Source organism: Oncorhynchus mykiss, chromosome 26 (genome assembly GCF_013265735.2).
Source record: "Oncorhynchus mykiss isolate Arlee chromosome 26, USDA_OmykA_1.1, whole genome shotgun sequence".
Taxonomy (NCBI): domain Eukaryota; kingdom Metazoa; phylum Chordata; class Actinopteri; order Salmoniformes; family Salmonidae; genus Oncorhynchus; species Oncorhynchus mykiss.
The window spans coordinates 34,058,833-34,080,069 of NC_048590.1; the positions used below are offsets into that span (position 1 = coordinate 34,058,833).

The 21,237-nt window shown below is 42.0% G+C and overlaps 1 protein-coding gene across 4 annotated transcripts in view; it reads left to right on the top strand.

The window, feature by feature from the left end:
- LOC110506682 (tubby protein-like) overlaps positions 1 to 21,237 on the top strand; it is a 105,910-nt gene that overhangs the window by 56,154 nt on the left and 28,519 nt on the right. For all 4 annotated transcript variants that reach the window (XM_021586473.2, XM_021586475.2, XM_021586476.2 and 1 more), the window contains exon 2: positions 9,847 to 9,898. In XM_021586473.2, coding sequence (XP_021442148.2) covers positions 9,847 to 9,898 — 52 coding nt within the window. The remainder of the gene's footprint in view (positions 1 to 9,846; positions 9,899 to 21,237) is intronic.

Below are 21,237 nucleotides of genomic sequence, written 5' to 3' on the forward strand. Positions count from 1 at the left end.
TGCAAATTGGAGTGGGCCTAGGGTGTCTGGGATGATAGTGTTGATGTGTGTCATGACCAGCCTTTCAAAGCACTTCATAATTACAGATATGAGTGCTACAGGGCGATAGTCATTTAGGTAGGTCACCTTTGAGCTCTTGGGGCTTTGCTTGGCTCATCGAGCTCTAGCGCCTCCTTGTGGTGGACCGGGCGCCTCCAGGCTCACTTCGGTCATCAGTTGAATGGTGTTTCCTCTGACACATTGGTGCAGCTGGCTTCCGGGTTAAGTGGGTGTTAAGAAGCGCAGTTTGGCACCTTCGCCTTTCCCGAGCCCGTTGGGAGTTGCAGCGATGAGACAAGATCGCAATTGGATATCACGAAATTGGGGAGAAAAAGGATGTAAATTAATAATGTCTGTGAAGACCGTTGCCCAGCTGGTCTGCGCATGCTTTGAGAATGCCCCCTTGGATTCTGTGATTGTTAACCTGTTTAAACATTTTGCTCAGATTTGGTCACGGAGAGCGAGATCACAGTCATCTGGAAAAACAGGGGGTTTCATGCAAGGTACAGTGTTATATTCCTCAAAGCAAGAATAAAAGGCATTTAGATCATATCAGCATCTCTGGGAAACTCATGGCTGGGTTTCCCTTTGTAATTCGTTATCGTCTGCAAGCATGTTTGATATCTCGTCGGTGATCGTAGTGGGCTTTCTTGAATGTGTCCATGTCCCGTTCCTTGTAAGCGGTAGGTCTGGTCTTTAGCCCAGCACGGATATTGCCTGTAATCTATGTTTTTTGATTTGGGTAGATACTTATAGTCACTGTGGGGACGACATGCTCTATGCACTTATTGATGAAGCATGTGACTATTGTGGTAAACTTCTCAATGCTATCGGATTGATTGCATTCATTCTTGCACCATGCAATCGTTTATCAGTTATTTTCCTTCTCTGTACTACCTGCAGCATGATACATTTTTCTGTGACCACCTGATAGACTGTTGGTGGTCAGAGCTCAAATGGAGAAGTGGGTATTAATCTTGCTTTAGAATTTATTGAAGCCAGGCGGGCCAGCAAGTCAAACGAACAACTAAAATTAACGAGTCACTCTGAGAAATGAATCATGACTTTCAAGTCAAACGAGTAGTTCAAAAAGAACAAATCACTGCACAGCACTAGCCTCAAGATGATTGGTTTTGACCACTAGAAAGTTTTGCTCCGCTCCCGCTCGTCATTATTTTAGTTCAGTGCAGTTTGAAAGCACTACTTGATTGTACCCGCAAAACACCAGTCTCAACGTCAACAATGAAGAGGCGACTCCGGGATGCTGGCCTTCTCTTTCTATTCTGGTTAGAGACAGTTCGCACTGTTCTGTGAAGGGAGCAGTACACAGCATTGTATGAGATCTTCAGTTTCTTGCCAATTTCTCACATGGAATAGCCTTCATTTCTCAGAACAAGAATAGACTGACGAGTTTCAGAAGAAAGTTCTTTGTTTCTGGCCATTTTGAGCCTGTAATCGAACCCACAAATGCTGATGCTCCAGATACTCAACTAGTCTAAGAAGGCCAGTTTTATTGGTTCTTTAATTAGCACAACAGTTTTCAGCTGTGCTAACATAAATGCAAAAGAGTTTTCTAATGATCAATTAGCTTTTGAAAATGATAAACTTGGATTAGCTAACACAACTTGCCATTGGAACACAGGAGTGATGGTTGCTGATAAAGGGCCTCTGTACGCCTATGTATATATTCCATAAAAATGTTGCCATCTCCAGCTACAATAGTCATTTACAACATTAACAATGCCTACACTGTATTTCTGATCAATTTGATGTTATTTTAATGGACCAAAAATGTGCTTTTCTTTCAAAAACAAGTGACCCCAAACTTTTGAACGGTAGTGTATATACAGTGGGGCAAAAAAAGTATTTAGTCAGCCACCAATTGTGCTATTTCTCCCACTTAAAAAGATGAGTGAGGCCCCAGATCGAGGGAGATTATCAGTGGTCTTGTATGTCTTCCATTTCCTAATAATTGCTCCCACAGTCCCACAGTCTTCCCAGCCGGGTGCAGGTCTACAATTTTGTTTCTGGTGTTCTTTGACAGCTCTTTGGTCTTGGCCATAGTGGAGTTTGGAGTGGGACTGTTTGAGGTTGTGGACAGGTGTCTTTTATACTGGTGCCATTAATACAGGTAACGAGTGGAGGACAGAGGAGCCTCTTAAAGAAGAAGTTACAGGTCTGTGAGAGTCTTGCTTGTTTGTTGGTGACCAAATACTTATTTTCCACCATAATTTGCAAATAAATTCATTAAAAATCCTACAATGTGATTTTCTGGATTTTTTTTCTCATTTTGTCTGTCATAGTTGAAGTGTATCTATGATGAAAATTACAGGCCCCTCATCTTTTTTATTGGGAGAACTTGCACAATTGGTGACTGACTAAATACTTTTTTGCCCCACTGTATGTTATTATTTTGACTTTTTTGGGGTGAAGGGCCGCCACTGCTCATGAGCGCTACATTCAGAACTACTGGCTAAAAATATACAGGTGTACTGGAGAATCTCTTTAGTTCAGAGCCATTCAGTGGCTAGCCACGTTATAAACATAATTTTTACCAGGTTCCCATGAAGCAATTGTAATGAAAATCCACCACAACATACCAGAGAGTTTCCTGATTAGCAAAGGGTAGTAGTCTGTGTTTAATTTCATTGTGTATTAAAAACACAGTTTGAGATCATTGTGAGGGGATTTCACCAGTGGTTAGAAGGGGGAATTGGGCTTCCCGGGGAAAATGTCTGTTGCAACAGTAACCAAGGGGGAGGGGCTTAGCGAAGGGTCTGTTGTGGTCATTGGTGTGTGGTAGTATCTAATTGATGTTTCTTTGGTTTTGTCTTTCAAGAATGATGAACAACTCACTGTATCTCTTATAATAACTGTAGTAGTTATGACTGGTTATTCATGTGAAAAAATGTTGGACCTGTCTTTATAGTGTATTTATTGACCCACTTTTTTAATAACATAAAACTGTAGTACACATTCAATTCCAATGTTCGTAGGTTATTGTATTATTGGTGAGTTGTAAAGTCTGCTGATATGAAAGTCTATTTGGGGAATATATGGCACCGTTTCACTGTAATCCAATTACATGGGGATTTTCTCATGCAGAATCTGGTGTAAGAGAATCCATAAAAAGCTCTGCTCATTTCCCCCAAAGTGTATTTTCTCCACTACTATCACCTTGGGAAGCAGCAGCCATTGTTTTGCTCTGTGGGACCCCTGCATGTCTCTCCCCATACATTGGTAATGCATTCTGCTGATTATAGGCATTCTCGAGTCACAATCTAATCACAATATTGTTCACCTAATACATTTTTTGCACTGTTGGTTAGAACCTGTAAGTAAGCATTTCACTGTAAGGTCTACCTACACCTGTTGTACTTGGCGCACGTGACAAATAAACTTCGATTTGATCTGCCCAAATGGTTAATAATGTCAGTGTTATTTATCAGTTAGCTTCTTTTTGGGTGAAATAAAGACTTATGCCTGTTCTCAAAGACATTACTACTGCTGCTGTTGCTACTGCTGCTGCTGTTGCCTCCAAGAGAAGCCCCATTGCCATGGTTGCACTGCTTCCTCTGCTCCTATTGGCTCCCCGTTGCTATAAGTTACGGAGCTGGCTTGCCATGAATCTCATTGAGAGATTGCGTCAGGAGAACTGGCCTCCTATGATGGAGCAATAAAGGTAGTGATAGATCTGTGTGTACGTATGTACACGTACTCATGTTGCTGCTTCTAAGAGAGCACACACACAGATACACACACCAACATTAAACACACACGCTTGAGTGTCCTGGATTTGTATTTGACAGGTTCTAGGGTTTCTAAACCCACTTATTAGAGGATGTATTCATCTGAGAGGAAGAGCAACCAAAGGGATTGGTTCAATATGACCCTACCAGGAACAGTAGTTCAAAATATCTGTTATCATTTCAGTTAATCTAGGGAACTAATAAGTTCCTTTCATTAAATCAAATTTCCTCATAGAAAATAATAATTGAACATGTAATTTAATTTGCTTTTGTATCCTTAAGCATGCTCTTTTTGCTGTATAGTTTCTTGTTAAGCATGTTCATCGTTAAGTGTTTAATGACAAATTACTTTGTGAAGAGAACTCTTCAAAAAATGTTTCTTATATGTTTGCTATACGAAGATGTGATTACGATGATGAGTGATATAGCAGTAGTCAATGACATTAGTAATGTAGATAATAAAGGTGATATTGACGTTGTAGGCCTAGGTGTTAAAAGTAATAGACAGGATGACGTATTAGGTGACGCAGTGTCCTATTTAATAACTGACCTCAGGGACAAGAGCCCTTAAACAACACACTACACTGACATGCTGAGGCACTGCCACAGAGTCACATTGCTTACCTGTGGGAGGTTGATATGGGAGGGGAGCTGAGGGGGGAACAGGCGGAGAGTGGGTGTTCCTCTCGACTTGGAGGCCTGGCCAGCCTGTCATGGATGGTTTCTCAGAGCAATAAGCAGTTCCTCCCATCAGATGGAGCCTACCTGGTGCTTTCCATGAAAAACGTATGTATGGGGCCTAGTGGCGAAGCCGGGCGGGACGAGGGGAGGTGACCCGGGGACTCAGCTGCACCGCTGTGGCCTCTCATGAATCCCATGTGAGCCAGCTCTAAGCCAGCCCAGTATACCAGATTCACCCTGGCTCCGGCAGGTCACAGCCAAACACACACAGCACTGCCAGGGAGGGACGTCAGGCTACCTGTACTGTTCCTACTGTACACAGCGAACAATTATTTATTTATATATATATATATATATATATATATATTAGAGAGAGAGAGTTGAAGTCGAAAGTTTACATACACCTTAGCCAAGTACATTTAAACTCCGTTTTTCACAATTCCTGACATTTAATCCTAGTAAAGATTCCCTGTCGAGGTCAGTTAGGATCACCACTTTATTTTAAGATTGTGAAATGTCAGAATAATAGTTGAGAGAATGATTTATTTCAGCATTTATTTCTTTCATCACATTCTCAGTGGGTCAGAAGTGTACATACACTCAATTAGTATTTACAGTGCCTTGCGAAAGTATTCGGCCCCCTTGAACTTTGCGACCTTTTCCCACATTTCAGGCTTCAAACATAAAGATATAAAACTGTATTTGTTTGTGAAGAATCAACAACAAGTGGGACACAATCATGAAGTGGAACGACATTTATTGGATATTTCAAACTTTTTTAACAAATCAAAAACTGAAAAATTGGGCGTGCAAAATTATTCAGCCCCTTTACTTTCAGTGCAGCAAACTCTCTCCAGAAGTTCAGTGAGGATCTCTGAATGATCCAATGTTGACCTAAATGACTAATGATGATAAATACAATCCACCTGTGTGTAATCAAGTCTCCGTATAAATGCACCTGCACTGTGATAGTCTCAGAGGTCCGTCAAAAGCGCAGAGAGCATCATGAAGAACAAGGAACACACCAGGCAGGTCCGAGATACTGTTGTGAAGAAGATTAAAGCCGGATTTGGATACAAAAAGATTTCCCAAGCTTTAAACATCCCAAGGAGCACTGTGCAAGCGATAATATTGAAATGGAAGGAGTATCAGACCACTGCAAATCTACCAAGACCTGGCCGTCCCTCTAAACTTTCAGCTCATACAAGGAGAAGACTGATCAGAGATGCAGCCAAGAGGCCCATGATCACTCTGGATGAACTGCAGAGATCTACAGCTGAGGTGGGAGACTCTGTCCATAGGACAACAATCAGTCGTATATTGCACAAATCTGGCCTTTATGGAAGAGTGGCAAGAAGAAAGCCATTTCTTAAAGATATCCATAAAAAGTGTTGTTTAAAGTTTGCCACAAGCCACCTGGGAGACACACCAAACATGTGGAAGAAGGTGCTCTGGTCAGATGAAACCAAAATTGAACTTTTTGGCAACAATGCAAGACGTTATGTTTGGCGTAAAAGCAACACAGCTCATCACCCTGAACACACCATCCCCACTGTCAAACATGGTGGTGGCAGCATCATGGTTTGGGCCTGCTTTTCTTCAGCAGGGACAGGGAAGATGGTTAAAATTGATGGGAAGATGGATGGAGCCAAATACAGGACCATTCTGGAAGAAAACCTGATGGAGTCTGCAAAAGACCTGAGACTGGGACGGAGATTTGTCTTCCAACAAGACAATGATCCAAAACATAAAGCAAAATCTACAATGGAATGGTTCAAAAATAAACATATCCAGGTGTTAGAATGGCCAAGTCAAAGTCCAGACTTGAATCCAATCGAGAATCTGTGGAAAGAACTGAAAACTGCTGTTCACAAATGCTCTCCATCCAACCTCACTGAGCTCGAGCTGTTTTGCAAGGAGGAATGGGAAAAAATGTCAGTCTCTCAATGTGCAAAACTGATAGAGACATACCCCAAGCGACTTACAGTTGTAATCGCAGCAAAAGGTGGCGCTACAAAGTATTAACTTAAGGGGGCTGAATAATTTTGCACGCCCAATTTTTCAGTTTTTGATTTGTTAAAAAAGTTTGAAATATCCAATAAATGTCGTTCCACTTCATGATTGTGTCCCACTTGTTCATTCTTCACAAAAAAATACAGTTTTATATCTTTATGTTTGAAGCCTGAAATGTGGCAAAAGGTCACAAAGTTCAAGGGGGCCGAATACTTTCGCAAGGCACTGTAGTAGCATTGCCTTTAAATAGTTTAACTTGGGTCAAACGTTTCAGGTAGCCTTCCACAAGCTTCCCACAATAAGTTGGGTGAATTTTGGCCCATTCGTTCTGACAGAGATGGTGCAACTGAGTCGGGTTTGTTGGCCTCCTTGCTCGCACATGCTTTTTCAGTTCTGCCCACAAATGTTCTATGGGATTGAAGTCAGGGCTTTGTGATGGCCACTCCAAGACTTTGACTTGTTGTCCTTAAGCCATTTTGTCACAACTTTGGAAGTATGCTTCAGGTCATTGTTCATTTGGAAGACCCATTTGCGACCAAGCTTTAACTTCCTGACTGATATCTTGATATGTTGCTTCAATATATCAACATAATTTTCCTGCCTCATGATGCAATCTATTTTGTGAAGTACACCAGTCCCTCCTGCAGCAAAGCACCCCCACAACATGATGCTGCCACCCCAGTGCTTCACGGTTGTGATGGTGTTCTTCAGCTTGCAATCCCCCCCCCCCCCCTTTTCCTCCACAGTTCTATTTTGTTTCATCAGACCAGAGGACATTTTTCCAAAAAGTACGATCTTTGTCCCCATGTGCAGTTGCAAACCATTGTCTGGCTTTTTTATGGCGGTTTGGAGCCGTGACTTCTTCCCTGCTGAGCCGCCTTTCAGGTTATGTCAATATAGGACTCGTCTTACTGTGGCTATAGATACCTTTGTACCTGTTTCCTTTGCTGTTGTTCTGGGATTGATTTGCACTTTTCGCACCAAAGTACGTTCATCTCTAGGAGACAGAACGTCTCTCCTTCCTGAGCGGTATGACGGCTGCGTGGTCCCATGGTGTTTATACTTATGTACTATTGTTTGTACAGATGAACATGGTACCTTCAGGCATTTGTACATTTCTCCCAAGGATGAACCAGACTTGTGGAGGTCTGCAATTCTTTTTCTGAGGTCTTGGCTGATTTCTTTTGATTTTCCCATGATGTCAAGCGACGAGGCACTGAGTTTGAAGGTAGGCCTTGAAATACATCCACAGGTACACCTCCAATTGACTGAAATTATGTCAATTAGCCTATCAGAAGCTTCTAAAGCCATTACATAATTGTCTGGAATTTTCCAAGCTGTTTAAAGGCACAGTCAACTTAGTGTATGTAAACTTCTGACCCACTGGAATTGTGATACAGTGAATTATAAGTAAAATAATCTGTCTGTAAACAATTGTTGGAGAAATGACTTGTCTCATGCACAAAGTAGATGTCCTAACCGACTTGCCAAAACTATAGTTTGTTAACAAGAAATTTGTGGAGTGGTGGAAAAACTAATTTTATTGACTCCAAACTAAATGTAAACTTTTGACTTCAACTGTACCTACTGTAAAAAAGTGCCAAACACTTTAAAGTACACAAACGTTTTAAATTTCGGCCACGTACTGTATTGTGCATACTTAGAAACACATGTATACGCATACTGTACGTAAACAGGCGTCTTGAATATAGTGCAATTGCTTGCACAACAATCATACATGACCAATTTCTATGATATTTAAACCGAGGTAAAAACAGCATCAGCTTTGTGGAATTGGCATGATTTCAGAGAAATGCCTTTTTTTTTTAACCTTTATTTAACTAGGCAAGTCAGTTAAGAACAAATTCTTATTTTCAATGACGGCCTAGCAACAGTGGGTTAACTGCCTGCTCAGGGGCAGAACGACAGATTTGTACCTTGTCAGCTCGGGGATTTGAACTTGCAACCTTTCAGTTACTAGCCCAACACTCTAACCACTAGGCTACCCTGCCGCCCCGAAATGCCATTGAAAACCTGTATGATATTGAGTTTATTAGACAAGAGTGTATCAGGGAAAAAGATGCCCCTGTTATATTATATAACATGTAATGTAAGGCATTTGATCTAATTGTTTTATAATAATCAACCCTCATTGATTATTCATGTGATGCTGGTAGACAGCACAACATTCTAACTCTATTCTGTGGAGGGAACATCAAAATAGAATATCTGCTAAGACATCCCTCTGCACTGCAGGTAAAACACATAACACACTCACTAGGCACTTCACCAGCGCTGTTCCCAATAGGGACAGCATTAATGCATCACTGTTGAGGGGTCAATGGGTACTGTTCAGACTACGTTGTTATTGACATCAACTGGGGTAGGTGGGGCGAGAAGAGTAGAGGTGTCTAATGCACATTCTAGCTTACCACTGATGCATATCAATTAACATGTCTTCTCTATCGTAATGCGGTAGTTGACCCTCATTGTAACAGCTGTGTTTATGTCATTATCTACCTGTCTGAAACACATTCACACACTTGATTGCTGACTGTCGCTAGTGAGTGTTTTTTCTGTGTGTGTTTCAGAAAGGGAGATGTACTGTGTATGTAGCACACACACTAACCACAAATACACACATTATTGAACCCCCCTGGCTCTGCTCCATCTACCCCCCCCCCCCAGCTGAAGGAAGCACTCTTCTTCTTCACCTGACCTTCAGCCTCTTATTATCTTTAATTAAGAACCCTTTAGTTTAAATGGTCTGGGCAATGCCAAGCAACACAGAGTGAATGGGCAATCGGAGTGTGTCATTGCTGATTTAGAGGTTGCATGTGTTTTGGTGTGGGAGGGATGGGAAAGATGGCGACTGGCTGAGCATTACCATTACATTTATAGTCCTATCACACAGGATAAAGATGTTAGATCATCGTCCAATTGTGACTATGAATTCCCTAGCACTTCATATCCATGCTGGTTTGACTGATCTCTGTATGATGTCATTCTACACGTTTTGTAATTTAATCGTAAGAGTTATGTTGCTTCCTAGAGAACATATCGGAGGCTACATGACATGTCACTCCCAATAACTACTGTGTCTCCTCCAGTGACATACACTGCATTTTAAAGACATCACCTGCTGTTTTCTGCTTCACAGGAAAGCTCCATGACAGATATTAATGTATCACTATTTCCCATAATTTCCAAGTGGTTCTCGCAGTGTATCAGACAGGAGAGGAAACTAATGTTTTTCCTGTAGTGTGTGTGTGTGTTTGTTCTGTACAATGTCAAAGAAATGGAAAGAGCTTTTGTTTTAACCATCTCTCTCTCGCTCTTTGTTTCTCTCTCTTGCTCTCTGCAGTACCTTGGACGATGAGGGCAGCAACCTCCGCCAACAGAAGCTAGACAGACAGGTAGGTCTCCCATGTCCCTGTACTGTAGCAGAGCAGCTCAGCCACTTACTGATATGAACCTCCTCTGTTTTTCCTTGGCTGGTGGAGGAGACTGTAGTGTGAGGAAAAGAGAGGAAGAATATACTCTACAGAAGGGTTACGCTATATTTGATAAATTACTGTGAACTAGAAAGTTCACACACCTGGTTTTCATGGTAGAAAATAATTCAATCTCTGATTATTAGGCTAAAGCTAATCTGGCTAATTGTTTTAAGGAGATGTCATCAGTGTTATACTTAAGCAATAATGCCAGAGGAGGTGTGGTATACAGCCATTAGCCATGGTACATTGGCCATATACCACAAAACCCAGAGGTGCCTTATTGCTATTATATGATCACTCGGCTACACAGCTGATGCCTGCTGGACTGTCAATAACACTGTACTTCATTTTGTTTATCTGTCGGCCCCAGCCTCAACTCAGGCCCTGTGTGTAGCTAACTGACCCTCTCTGCCCATTCATCGCCGTTTACCCGTTGTTGTCTTACCTGTTGTCTTAGCTCTCCCAATCAACACCTGTGATTGCTTTATGTCTCTCTCTAATGCCATTATTTTATTTTACTGCGAAGCCCCTAGTCCCACTCAACATGCCTCAGATAGCTCCGTTGTCCCACCCCCCACACATGCGGAGACCGCACCTAGCTTAACTGGCGCCTCCAGAGATGAAACCTCTCTCATCGTCACTCATTACCTAAGTTTACCTCTACTGTACTCGCACCCTACCATACCCTTGTCTGTACATTATGCCCTGAATCTATCCTATCACGCCCAGAAATCTGCTCCTTTTATTCTCTGTTCCCAACGCACTAAACGACCAGTTCTTATAGCCTTTAGCCGTACCCTCATCCTACTCCTCCTCTGTTCCTCTGGTGATGTAGAGGTTAACCCAGGCCCTGTTTGTCCCCAGGCCCTCTCATTTGTTGACTTTTGTCACTGTAAAAGCCTTGGGTTCATGCATGTTAACATCAGAAGCCTCCTCCCTAAGTTTGCTTTATTCACTACTTTAGCACACTCCGCCAACCCCGATGTCCTAACCGTGTCTGAATCCTGGATTAGGAAGGCCACCAAAAATTCTGGAATTTCCATCCCCAATTACAACATTTTCCGTCAAGATAGAACTGCTAAAGGGGGCGGAGTTGCAATCTACTGTAGAGAGCCTGCAGAGTTCTGTCATACTTTCCAGGTCTGTGCCCAAACAGTTCGAGCTTCTACTTTTAAAAATCCACTTCTGCGAGCAGGCCTTTCTAATCGACCTGGCCCGGGTAATCCTGGAAGGATCTTGATCTCATCCCGCCAGCAGCGGGTGCCTGGTTATTATTTTAAAAGTCCTTTCCTCGTCTTAAATAAGCATGCCCCTTTCAAAAAAGGTATAACTAAGAACCTATATAGCCCTTGGTTCACTCCAGACTTGACTGTCCTTGACCAGCACAAAAACATCCTATGGCGTACTGCACTAGCATCGAATAGTCCCTGCGATATGCAACTTTTCATGGAAGTCAGGAACCAATATACACAGTCAGTTAGGAAAGCAAGGCTAGCTTTCAAACATACATTTTCATCCTGCAGCAGTAACTCCAAAAAGTTTTGGGACACTGTAAAGTCCATGGAGAACAAGAGCACCACACTGTCACCACCGACAATTGAGATTCTCAATAAGCATTTCTCTACGGCTGGCCATGCTTTCCACCTGGCTACCACAACCCCGGTCAACAGCTCTGTACCCCCCCGCAGCAACTGCCCCCCCCCCCCCCCCCCCCCGCTTCTCCTTCACTCAAATCCAGTTAGCTGTATATAGCCTGTCTTTTTACTGTTGTTTTATTTCTTTACTTACCTTGTTCACCTGACACCTTTTTTGCACTATTGGTTAGAGCCTGTAAGTAAGCATTTCACTGTTGTATTCGGCGCACGTGACAAATAAACTTTGATTTCATTGATGTTCTGATAGAGCTGCAAAATCTGGATCCCTACAAATCAGCTGGGCTAGACAATCTGGACCCTTTCTTCCTAAAATTATCTGCTGCCATTGTTGCAACCCTTATTACTTGTCTGTTCAACCTCTCTTTCGTATCGTCTGAGATTCCTAAAGATTGTAAAGCGGCCACAGTCATCCCCCTCTTCAAAAGGGGAGACACTCTAGACCCAAACTGTTATAGACCTATATCCATCCTGCCCTGCCTTTCTAAAGTCTTCGAAAGCCAAGTTAACAAACAGATCACCGACCATTTCGAATCCCACTGTACCTTCTCCGCTATGCAATCCGGTTTCCGAGCTGGTCACAGGTGCACGTCAGTCACGCTCAAGGTCCTAAATGATATCATAACTGCCATCGATAAAAGACAGTACTGTGCAGCCGTCTTCATCGACCTGGCCAAGGCTTTCGACTCTGTTAATCACCGTATTCTTATCGGCAGACTCAACAGCCTTGGTTTCTCTAATGACTGGTTCACTAACTACTTCTCAGATAGAATTCAGTGTGTCAAATTGGAGGGCCTGTTGTCCGGACCTCTGGCAGTCTCTATGGGGGTGCCACAGGGTTCAATTCTCAGGCTGACTCTTTTTTCTGTAAATATCAATGATGTTGCTCTTGCTGCTGGTGATTATTTGATCCACCTCTACGCAGATGACATCGTTCTGTATACATCTGGCCCTTCTTTGGACACTGTGTTAACAAACCTCCAAACGAGCTCCAATGCCATACAACACTCCTTCCGTGGCCTCCAACTGCTCCTAAATGCTAGTAAAACTAAATGCATGCTCTTCAACCGACTGCTGCCTGCACCCGCCCACCCGACTAGCATCACTACTCTGGACGGTTCTGACTTAGAATATGTGGACAACTATAAATACCTAGGTGTCTGGCTAGACTGTAAACTCTCCTTCCAGACTCACATTAAGCATCTCCAATCCAAAATTAAATGTAGAATCGGCTTCCTATTTTGCAACAAAGCCTTCTTCACTTATGCTGCCAAACATACCCTCGAAAAAACAGACTATCCTACCGATCCTTGACTTCGGTGATGTCATTTACAAGATAGCCTCCAACACTCTTCTCAGCAAATTGGATGCAGTCTATCGCAGTGCCATCCGTTTTGTCACCAAAGCCCCATATACTACCCACCACTGCGACCTGTATGCTCTCATTGGCTGGCCCTCGCTACATATTTGTCCCACTGGCTCCAGGTCATCTATAAGTCTTTGCTAGGTAAAGCTCCGCCTTATCTCAGCTCACTGTTCACCATAGCATCACCCACACGTAGCACGCGCTCCAGCAGGTATATTTCTCGGGTCATCCCCAAAGCCAACACCCCCTTTTGGCTGCCTTTCCTTCCAGTTCTCTGCTGCCAATGACTGGAGCAAATTGAACTAATCTGTAAATATCCCATCCAACCAACTACTTACCTCATCCCATATTTGTTTTTGTTTTTGCACACCAGTATTTCTACTTGCACATCCTCATCTGCACATCTATCTCTCCAGTGTAATTGCTAAATTGTAACTACTTCGCCACTATGGCCGATTTATTGCCTTACCTCCTTACTTAATTTGCACACACTGTATACAGATTTTTCTATTGTGTTATTTACTGTACGTTTGTTTATCCTATGTGTATCTCTGTGTTGTTGTTTTTGTCACACTGCTTTGCTTTTCTTGGCCAGGTCGCTGTTATAAATGAGAACTTGTTCTCAACTGGCCGACCTTGTTAAATAAAGGTGAAATAAAAAAATAAAAAAATGGTTACCAACATAATAAGTCTTTTTTTTGTCATACACGTGGTTTAGGGTCTGATATAGTACGACCATCAGCCAATCAGCATTCAGGGCTCAAACTCCCAGTTTATAATGTGTAATAATACGCTATCAGAAGTGTATTATGCTGATCAGCCTTTGCCACTTCTGTGCTGTCCATGATACATGATAAACATGTTTATCAAAGTGTTTTCTCAGACCTGAAAATGGCGTCGACATCAGTGACACTCTCAAGAGACTCGTCAATTAGCATATTTTCATCGGCCCTGTGTAATTCCATCAAGCTACTGGGTTACACCAGCAACCTCTCCCTAGGGTTACATCAGCAACCTCTCCCTACACATTACATGTATTGCATTTCCTGAAATGTAGGAACGAATTGTAGGAGATTATTTTTCAAATGGTGATTAAAGGCTAAGCGTAGTGGATTAATGGGATAGACAGAGGATTAGGGTTTACGGTACCTCATTAACATAAACCAAATCAACAGAGAGACTTTCAAGCATTTACAGTGCCTTTTTATTTGGATTTCCTGTAATGGACATACACAAAATAGTCCAAATTGGTGAAGTGAAATTTAAAAAAAAAAAAATTAAGTTAAAAAGGGAAAAATGGTGCGTGCATATGTATTCACCCTCTTTGCTATGAAGTCCCTAAATAAGATCTGGTGCAACCAATTACCTTCAGAAGTCACACAATTAGTTAGATTGCACACAGGTGGACTTTATTTAAGTGTCACAGGATCTCAGTGTATATATATACCTGTTCTGAAAGGCCCCAGAGTCTGGGACACCATTAAGCAAGTGGCAGGAGCCAAGGAGCTCTCCAAACAGGTCAGGGACAAAGTTGTGGAGAAGTACAGATCAGGATTGGGTTATTAAAAAATATCAGAACATCCCACGGAGCACCATTAAATCCATTATTAAAAAATGGAAAGAATATGGCACCACAACAACCCTGCCAAGAGTTGGCCGCCCACCAAAACTCACGAACCAGGAAAGTAGGGCATTAATCAGAGAGGAAACAAAGATACCAAAAATAACCCTGAAGGAGCTGCAAAGCTCCACAGCGGAGATTGGAGTATCTGTCCATAGGACCTCTTTAAGCCGTACACGACACAGAGCTGGGCTTTATGGAAGAGTGGCCAGAAAAAAGCCATTGCTTAACAAAAAAAATAAGCAAACACGTTTGGTATTCATCAAAAGGCATGTGGGAGACTCCCCAAACATATGGAAGAGGGCACTCTGGTCAGATGAGATTAAAAGGTAGCTTTTTGGCCATCAAGGAAAATGCTATGTCTGGGGCAAACCCAACACCTCTCATCACCCGAGAACACCATCCCCAAAGTGAAGCATACTGGTGGCAATATCATGCTGTGTGGATGTTTTTCATCGGCAGGAACTGGGAAGTTGGTCAGAATTTAAGAAATGATAGATGGCGCTAAATACAGGGAAATTCTTGAGGGAAACCTGTTTCAGTTTTCCAGAGATTTGAGACTGGGACTGAGGTTCCCCTTCCAGCAGGACAATTACCCTAAGTATACTGCTAAAGCAACACTCGAGTGGTTTGAGGGGAAACATTTAAATGTCTTGGAATGACCTAGTCAAAGCACAGACCTCAATCCAATTGAGAATCTGTGGTATGACTTAAAGATTGCTACAACATATTTTGCTTTTTTGAAGTGGTAGGCATGTTGTGTAAATCAAATGGCACAAACCCCCCCAAAAAATCAATTTTTATTCCAACAAAATAGGAAAAATGCCAAGTGGGGTGAATACTTTCGCAAGCCACTGTAATATAACACTACTCAATACTGTTTGCACAAATCAATCTGCAATACTTTTAGTGGAGTCAGGAAATGGTTGGAGATGCTAATTGTAAAGTTAAGTGATCTAATGAACATGGGAGTGATTTTAATGAACATCGCACAACTCTCTCACTTATATGATGTGCAAGTGATGTCATTCTTACGGGTCCTATCCCCTAATCTTTGAATGGGTTTGATGATTATGTCATTAAATTCGTGAAAACACCAATATAGTGACAATTGCACATTTTTTGTTGCTTTGTACTCCAGCACTTTGGATTTGAACTGATACAATGACTATGAGGTTAAACTGCTGACTGTCAGCATTAATTTGAGGGTATTTTCATCCATATCTTGTGAACCGTTTAGAAATTACAGCACTTTTTGTACATTATTGGGACAAATTCACATATGTGCATTAAAGTAGTACAATGTTAAGTGGTCCCATTTTCATAGCCCACAATGACTACATCAAAATTGTGATGCATTTGCAGTTTGTTTTGTTTTTGTTTCAGATTATGTTGTGCCCAATAGAAATGAATGGTAAGTAATGTATTGTGTCATTTTGGAGTCACTTGTATTGTAAATAAGAATAGAATATGTTTCTAAACACTTCTACATTAATGTGGATGCTACCATGATTGCGGCTAATCCTGAATGAATCGTGAATAATAGATGCACAAATTGTGCGTTTAACTTTCTCACTCATCATTATTCACGATTCATTCAGGTCTCAATACTTTTGGTCACCTAAAATGGGGGGACTATGTACAAAAAGTTATGTAACTTCTAAACGGTTTATCTGATATGGATACAAATACCCTCAAATTAAAGCTGACAGTCTGCACTTTAACCTCATAGTCATTGTGCTGGAGTACAGAGCCAGAACAACAACATAATTGTCACTGTACCAATACTTTTGGAGCTCACTGTATATCAAATTATATTTCTGTTTGTGGATTAATTTACTTCTGCAAGATGTCATTTATGATGTTTTTGCTGAAGACCATTGTGCTACATTTTTACCCATTTGAACACCATTCAAAAAGTTTTTTCAAAACTTCCTGGAAACTACGCATCACTTATAGACCATATAGAGTGAAGATGGCATCAAAGAACATGGCTGACGTTTTACATTCTCCCAACCAATTGTGCTGTTTTGTTAGTTTTTTGCGTTTTGTGCCAATTATTTTTTTATTTATTGTGTACATAATGTTGCTGCTACCGTCTCTTATGACCGAAAATAACTTCTGGACACCAGAACAGCGATTACTCACCGCGGACTGGAAAAAACGTTTTCCTTTAACGAGTCCGACGAGAAGGATATCTTGCTTTCACTGGAACAGCCCAGATCCCCGCCTTTTGTGTGAAGAAAAGATGGAGGAAATGGGGCCGCAGGTCGGCATCCTTCTGAAGATCCGTAGGCGAGCGAGTAAACTCCCACTGCCATCCGGGTGTGTTTATTTGTGAATAAAAGCTGGTGCTCGATGTCTAATATTAAAGAAGTCTCAAGGTATTGCTCGCCTGAGGTAGATTACCTTATGATAAGCTGTAGATCCCACTATCTACCAAGAGCGTTCTCATTTATATTATTCCTAGCTGTCTATTAACCACCACAGATCGAAGCTGGCACTAAGACCACTCTCAACAAACTCTATAAGGGCATAAATAAGCAAATAAGAAAATGCTCACCCAGAAGTGGCGCTCTTAGTGGCCGGGAACTTTAATGCAGGCATACTTAAATCAGTTTTACATTTTTTTTTTACCAGGATGTCACATGTGCAACCAGAGAAAAAAAAAATCCTAGACCACCTTTACTCCACACACAGGGATGCATACAAAGCTCTCCCCCGCCCTCCATTTGGCAAATCTGACCATAATTCTATCCTCCTGATTCCTGCTTACAAGCAAAAACTAAAGCAGGAAGAACCGGTGACTCGCTCTGGGACTAAACACCTCCATCTGCAACTGGATCGTGGACTACAGGAAAAGGCAGGCCGAACAGGCCCCCATTAACATCGATGGGACTGTAGTGGGTCGAGAGTTTCGTGTCCACATCACCAACGAACTATCATGGTCCATGCATACCAAGACAGTCGTGAAGAGGCCACAACAAAACCTTTTCCCCCTCAGGAGACTGAAAAGATTTGGCATGGCTCCCCAGACCCTCAAAAGGTTCTACAGCTGCACCATTGAGAGCATCCTGACTGGTTGCATCACTGCCTGGTATGGCAACTGCTCGGCATCTGACCGTAAGGCACTACAGAGGGTAGTGCTAATGGCCCAGTACATCACTGGGGCCAAGCTTCCTGCCATCCAGGACCTATATAATAGGCGGTGTCAGAGCAATGCCCATAAAATTGTCAGAGACTTCAGTCACCCAGACTATAGACTATTTTCTCTGCTACCGCACGGCAAGCGGTGCCGGAGCGCCAAGTCTAAGACCAAGAGGCTCCTCAACAACTTCTACCCCCAAGCCATAAGACTGCTGAACAATTAGTCAAATTTCCACTGGACAATTTACATTGTCCCCCACTACTCGCTGCTTATTATCTATGCGTAGTCACTTCACCCCCACCTACATGTACAAATTACCTCAACTAACCTGTAGCCCTGCAAACTGACTCGGTACCAGTGCCCCCGGTATATAGCCTCGTTATTCTTATTGTGTTACTTTTTTATTATTACTTTTTATTTTAGTCTATTTGGTAAATATTTTCTTAACTGTTCTTGTATTGCACTGTTGATTAAGGGCTTGTAAGTATGCATTTCACGGTAAGGTCTACACTTGTTGTATTCGGCGCATGTGACAAAGTTTGATTTGATTTGTATTGTGCTTAGGGCTGGCATAACTACTGTAAAACCGTGCAGTTATGGATGAAGACCATCATGAAAATAAAATAACCTTTTAAAACCGTAAAAAAAAAAGTGTTATATTGTTTGGGGTGAAATGAACAGCTGACTGAAGACCGGCCAGGTATTTGTAGCTTCGTAAGAACCATCCTGATCACTGTAGTGCTGCAGTGGCCTGCTGGTATTCACTCAGGGAGTTCCTGTTGGGTTCACACAGTGTGATTTTAGTGACAGAGGAGAGGAGACAGTATTATAGTCTGGACCAGGGGACTGGTGTGCTGTAGACTGTTCTGTTTGTCTGTCTATCTCTGTAGATTTTCTGCAGAATTGACCAGGTTCCTTGTGCAAAACCATTTGTCATGTTACAGTAATGGGACATACTGGTCAAATAGATTTTGGTTGCATTGGTTTGAGCCTTGAGTTTGAGGTTTTGGTTATGTGGTTGTCATTACTGTGAGTCTATTATCCATGAAATTCCCATGGCTTGGTCACTCAATAGCTGAGGACAGAATTACCATTATTGCTCAGCTGCTTTGCATATGAAGACAGAAGGATCTAAGGCTAAGAGGGGATTTCCACATAACACAATCATTTGTTTATCCACTCTAGCTTCTCCCTCATGTGGGTGCTAGCAAGCAGGCTAGGTAGTGCTAGTTATCAACAGCCAATCCAGTAGGGGCTGGAAGCTATAGTGAGCTTTGATATGTCCATAACGTTGCGATATCGCCAAGTATTATCATAAAGTTCAGCTTGCCCCAACTTTGGTCCCGCCCTGTTCATGCTCCCTCGCCCATGCTCGTATTGCCCAACGTTCCCCTCGTTCACTTCCCTCCATTGAAAATGAATGGGGCTCTGTTATTTCATCACCCCCAATGAGGTATGTGGAAATGCATTGTAAGGTTGTTCAGCATGACATGTACAGTATGATCTCCATCGTGTGTTCTTGCTATAGTACTTAAGGAGCCTGTGATTGCATCAATTCGGCAAACACTGAAGACTGAAGGAAAGCTCAAACCAACCTTCCATCTACTGTAACCGTAACACTTTTGCATTTTATTCTCAGAGTAGATCTGTTTTAAAGGAATTGTTTGTTAAAGAACATAATATTAAATGTCCTGCTTTTCCACAAAAGAATAAGAACATACAAAAGAAATTGTCAAGATATTCTGTGCAAAAGAAAGATAGACCCTTTCTCTGTTTTTCTTCACATAGTGTGGTGTCCCTGCTGAACAAAGCATTGTTTGAATATTGTTTGAATATCAAAGTGGGTATGGATATTCATACTGCATTACCGAGACAGGTACCCAAGCAACAGTATTCCTTAAGCAGCATCCACATCCAGCTTCAATCCTGTAAAGTCTGTTCATCGAAATGTCAGGAGTTACTGTAGCAAGTTGCATAACCAGTCCTGATGCTGTAGCGATTTTGTTTTAGGTCCAAAAGGTGGCACATGTTGGTTATTCACCTCACATGCTTTTCAAATTGTGAATTTCTTGGTAACCTCCTGGCTGTACATGCACTGTCAGGCATTGTGCATGAGAGAAGGACAACATCTTGTCAGTGGAGAGAGAGGAGGCAGAGTAGGAAGAGGAGATAACTTATTAGTTGGTTATTTCACTGTACAGTGACTGGTGGTGTTTTGGACAGCTCCTCCCATGGTTCCTCCTGGTTAACTTAGTTCAGGCTTCCTCCTCCTCCACACTCACTGCTAGAGATTGCTGAGACGTTGTGTTCTGGTCATGGCTGAAGTGGTGGGCTAAATGACACAATCCCAATTCTCCACCCTTTTCCCAAAGTGTGCACTTGCACACTTCCTATCTTGGAAACTCCCTCTAGCCAACGATACACCAATCAAATACGTTTCGATTCATTACAGAAAGTGTGCAAGTGCCCGCTTAGGCAAAGGGGTGGAGAACTGGGACACAGACATGGGTTTAGATTAAGGGCACTCTGTACTGGTACAGCAGAGAATGATACAGCAGAGTACAGTCTAGTGGTGTTCCTGCTTCATCTGGGATTCTCTCAATATTTGATGAGCTTCCAGCCTTGGGATCTCCCTTTGTTTGTAAACTTACATAATCTCAGATGACTGCTGACTGCAGCAGGATGGAAGGGATACCCAAGCTGTAGTAATACTTAATGTAGATTTCCACATTGCCAGAGAGGGGGGATAGAGCTGAGGAGAAACAGATTGGGGCAGTGGTCCTGAAACATTAATTACAGAAGCAGGTGCTTCTGAGATGCTTCTGAGACTGTGCTATGCAGAGGTTTGAAGCAACTCTTCTTGCTTTCTCTGTTTTTGAACTCTAAGGGTGTGGAGCTCTAACACTCTGTGAACTCAGGAGAGCTGGCTTTTATAGGATGTTAAAAGTTTGTTAGGATTAGGATTATGACATAAATTCAATTGTCTCATGTGGGAAAAGGAAAGTAATTATTTAGTGTGAAAGTAGGATAATGAATTTGTGCAAAGACACAGATTCTACTGAGCTACCGGATAAGGATAAAGGATTTGTGTGAGAAAAGAAGAGGTTATATATGAATTTTTGGTTTGTGTGTGCCAGTGTGTGAATCATGTTAGAGAGTTCATATACTGGTCACTTCTACAGCTGATGGTTCAGGCTTATCTTTGGTCAGTCGTGTGATTTAAAGGCCTTCCCACACTGGACATAGGAGTCAGTATTTGATGATTATTACATGTCACACTGTGCGATTTTACCAAATTAAAATCTTGATATCCACCAGTGGTGTAAAGTACTGAAGTAAAAATACTTTAAAGTACTACTTAAGTTTTTTTTTGTTGGTATTTGTACTTAACTGTTTATATTTTTGACAACTTTTACTCCACTACATTCCTAAAGAAAATAATGTACTTTTTACTCCATACATTTTCCCTGA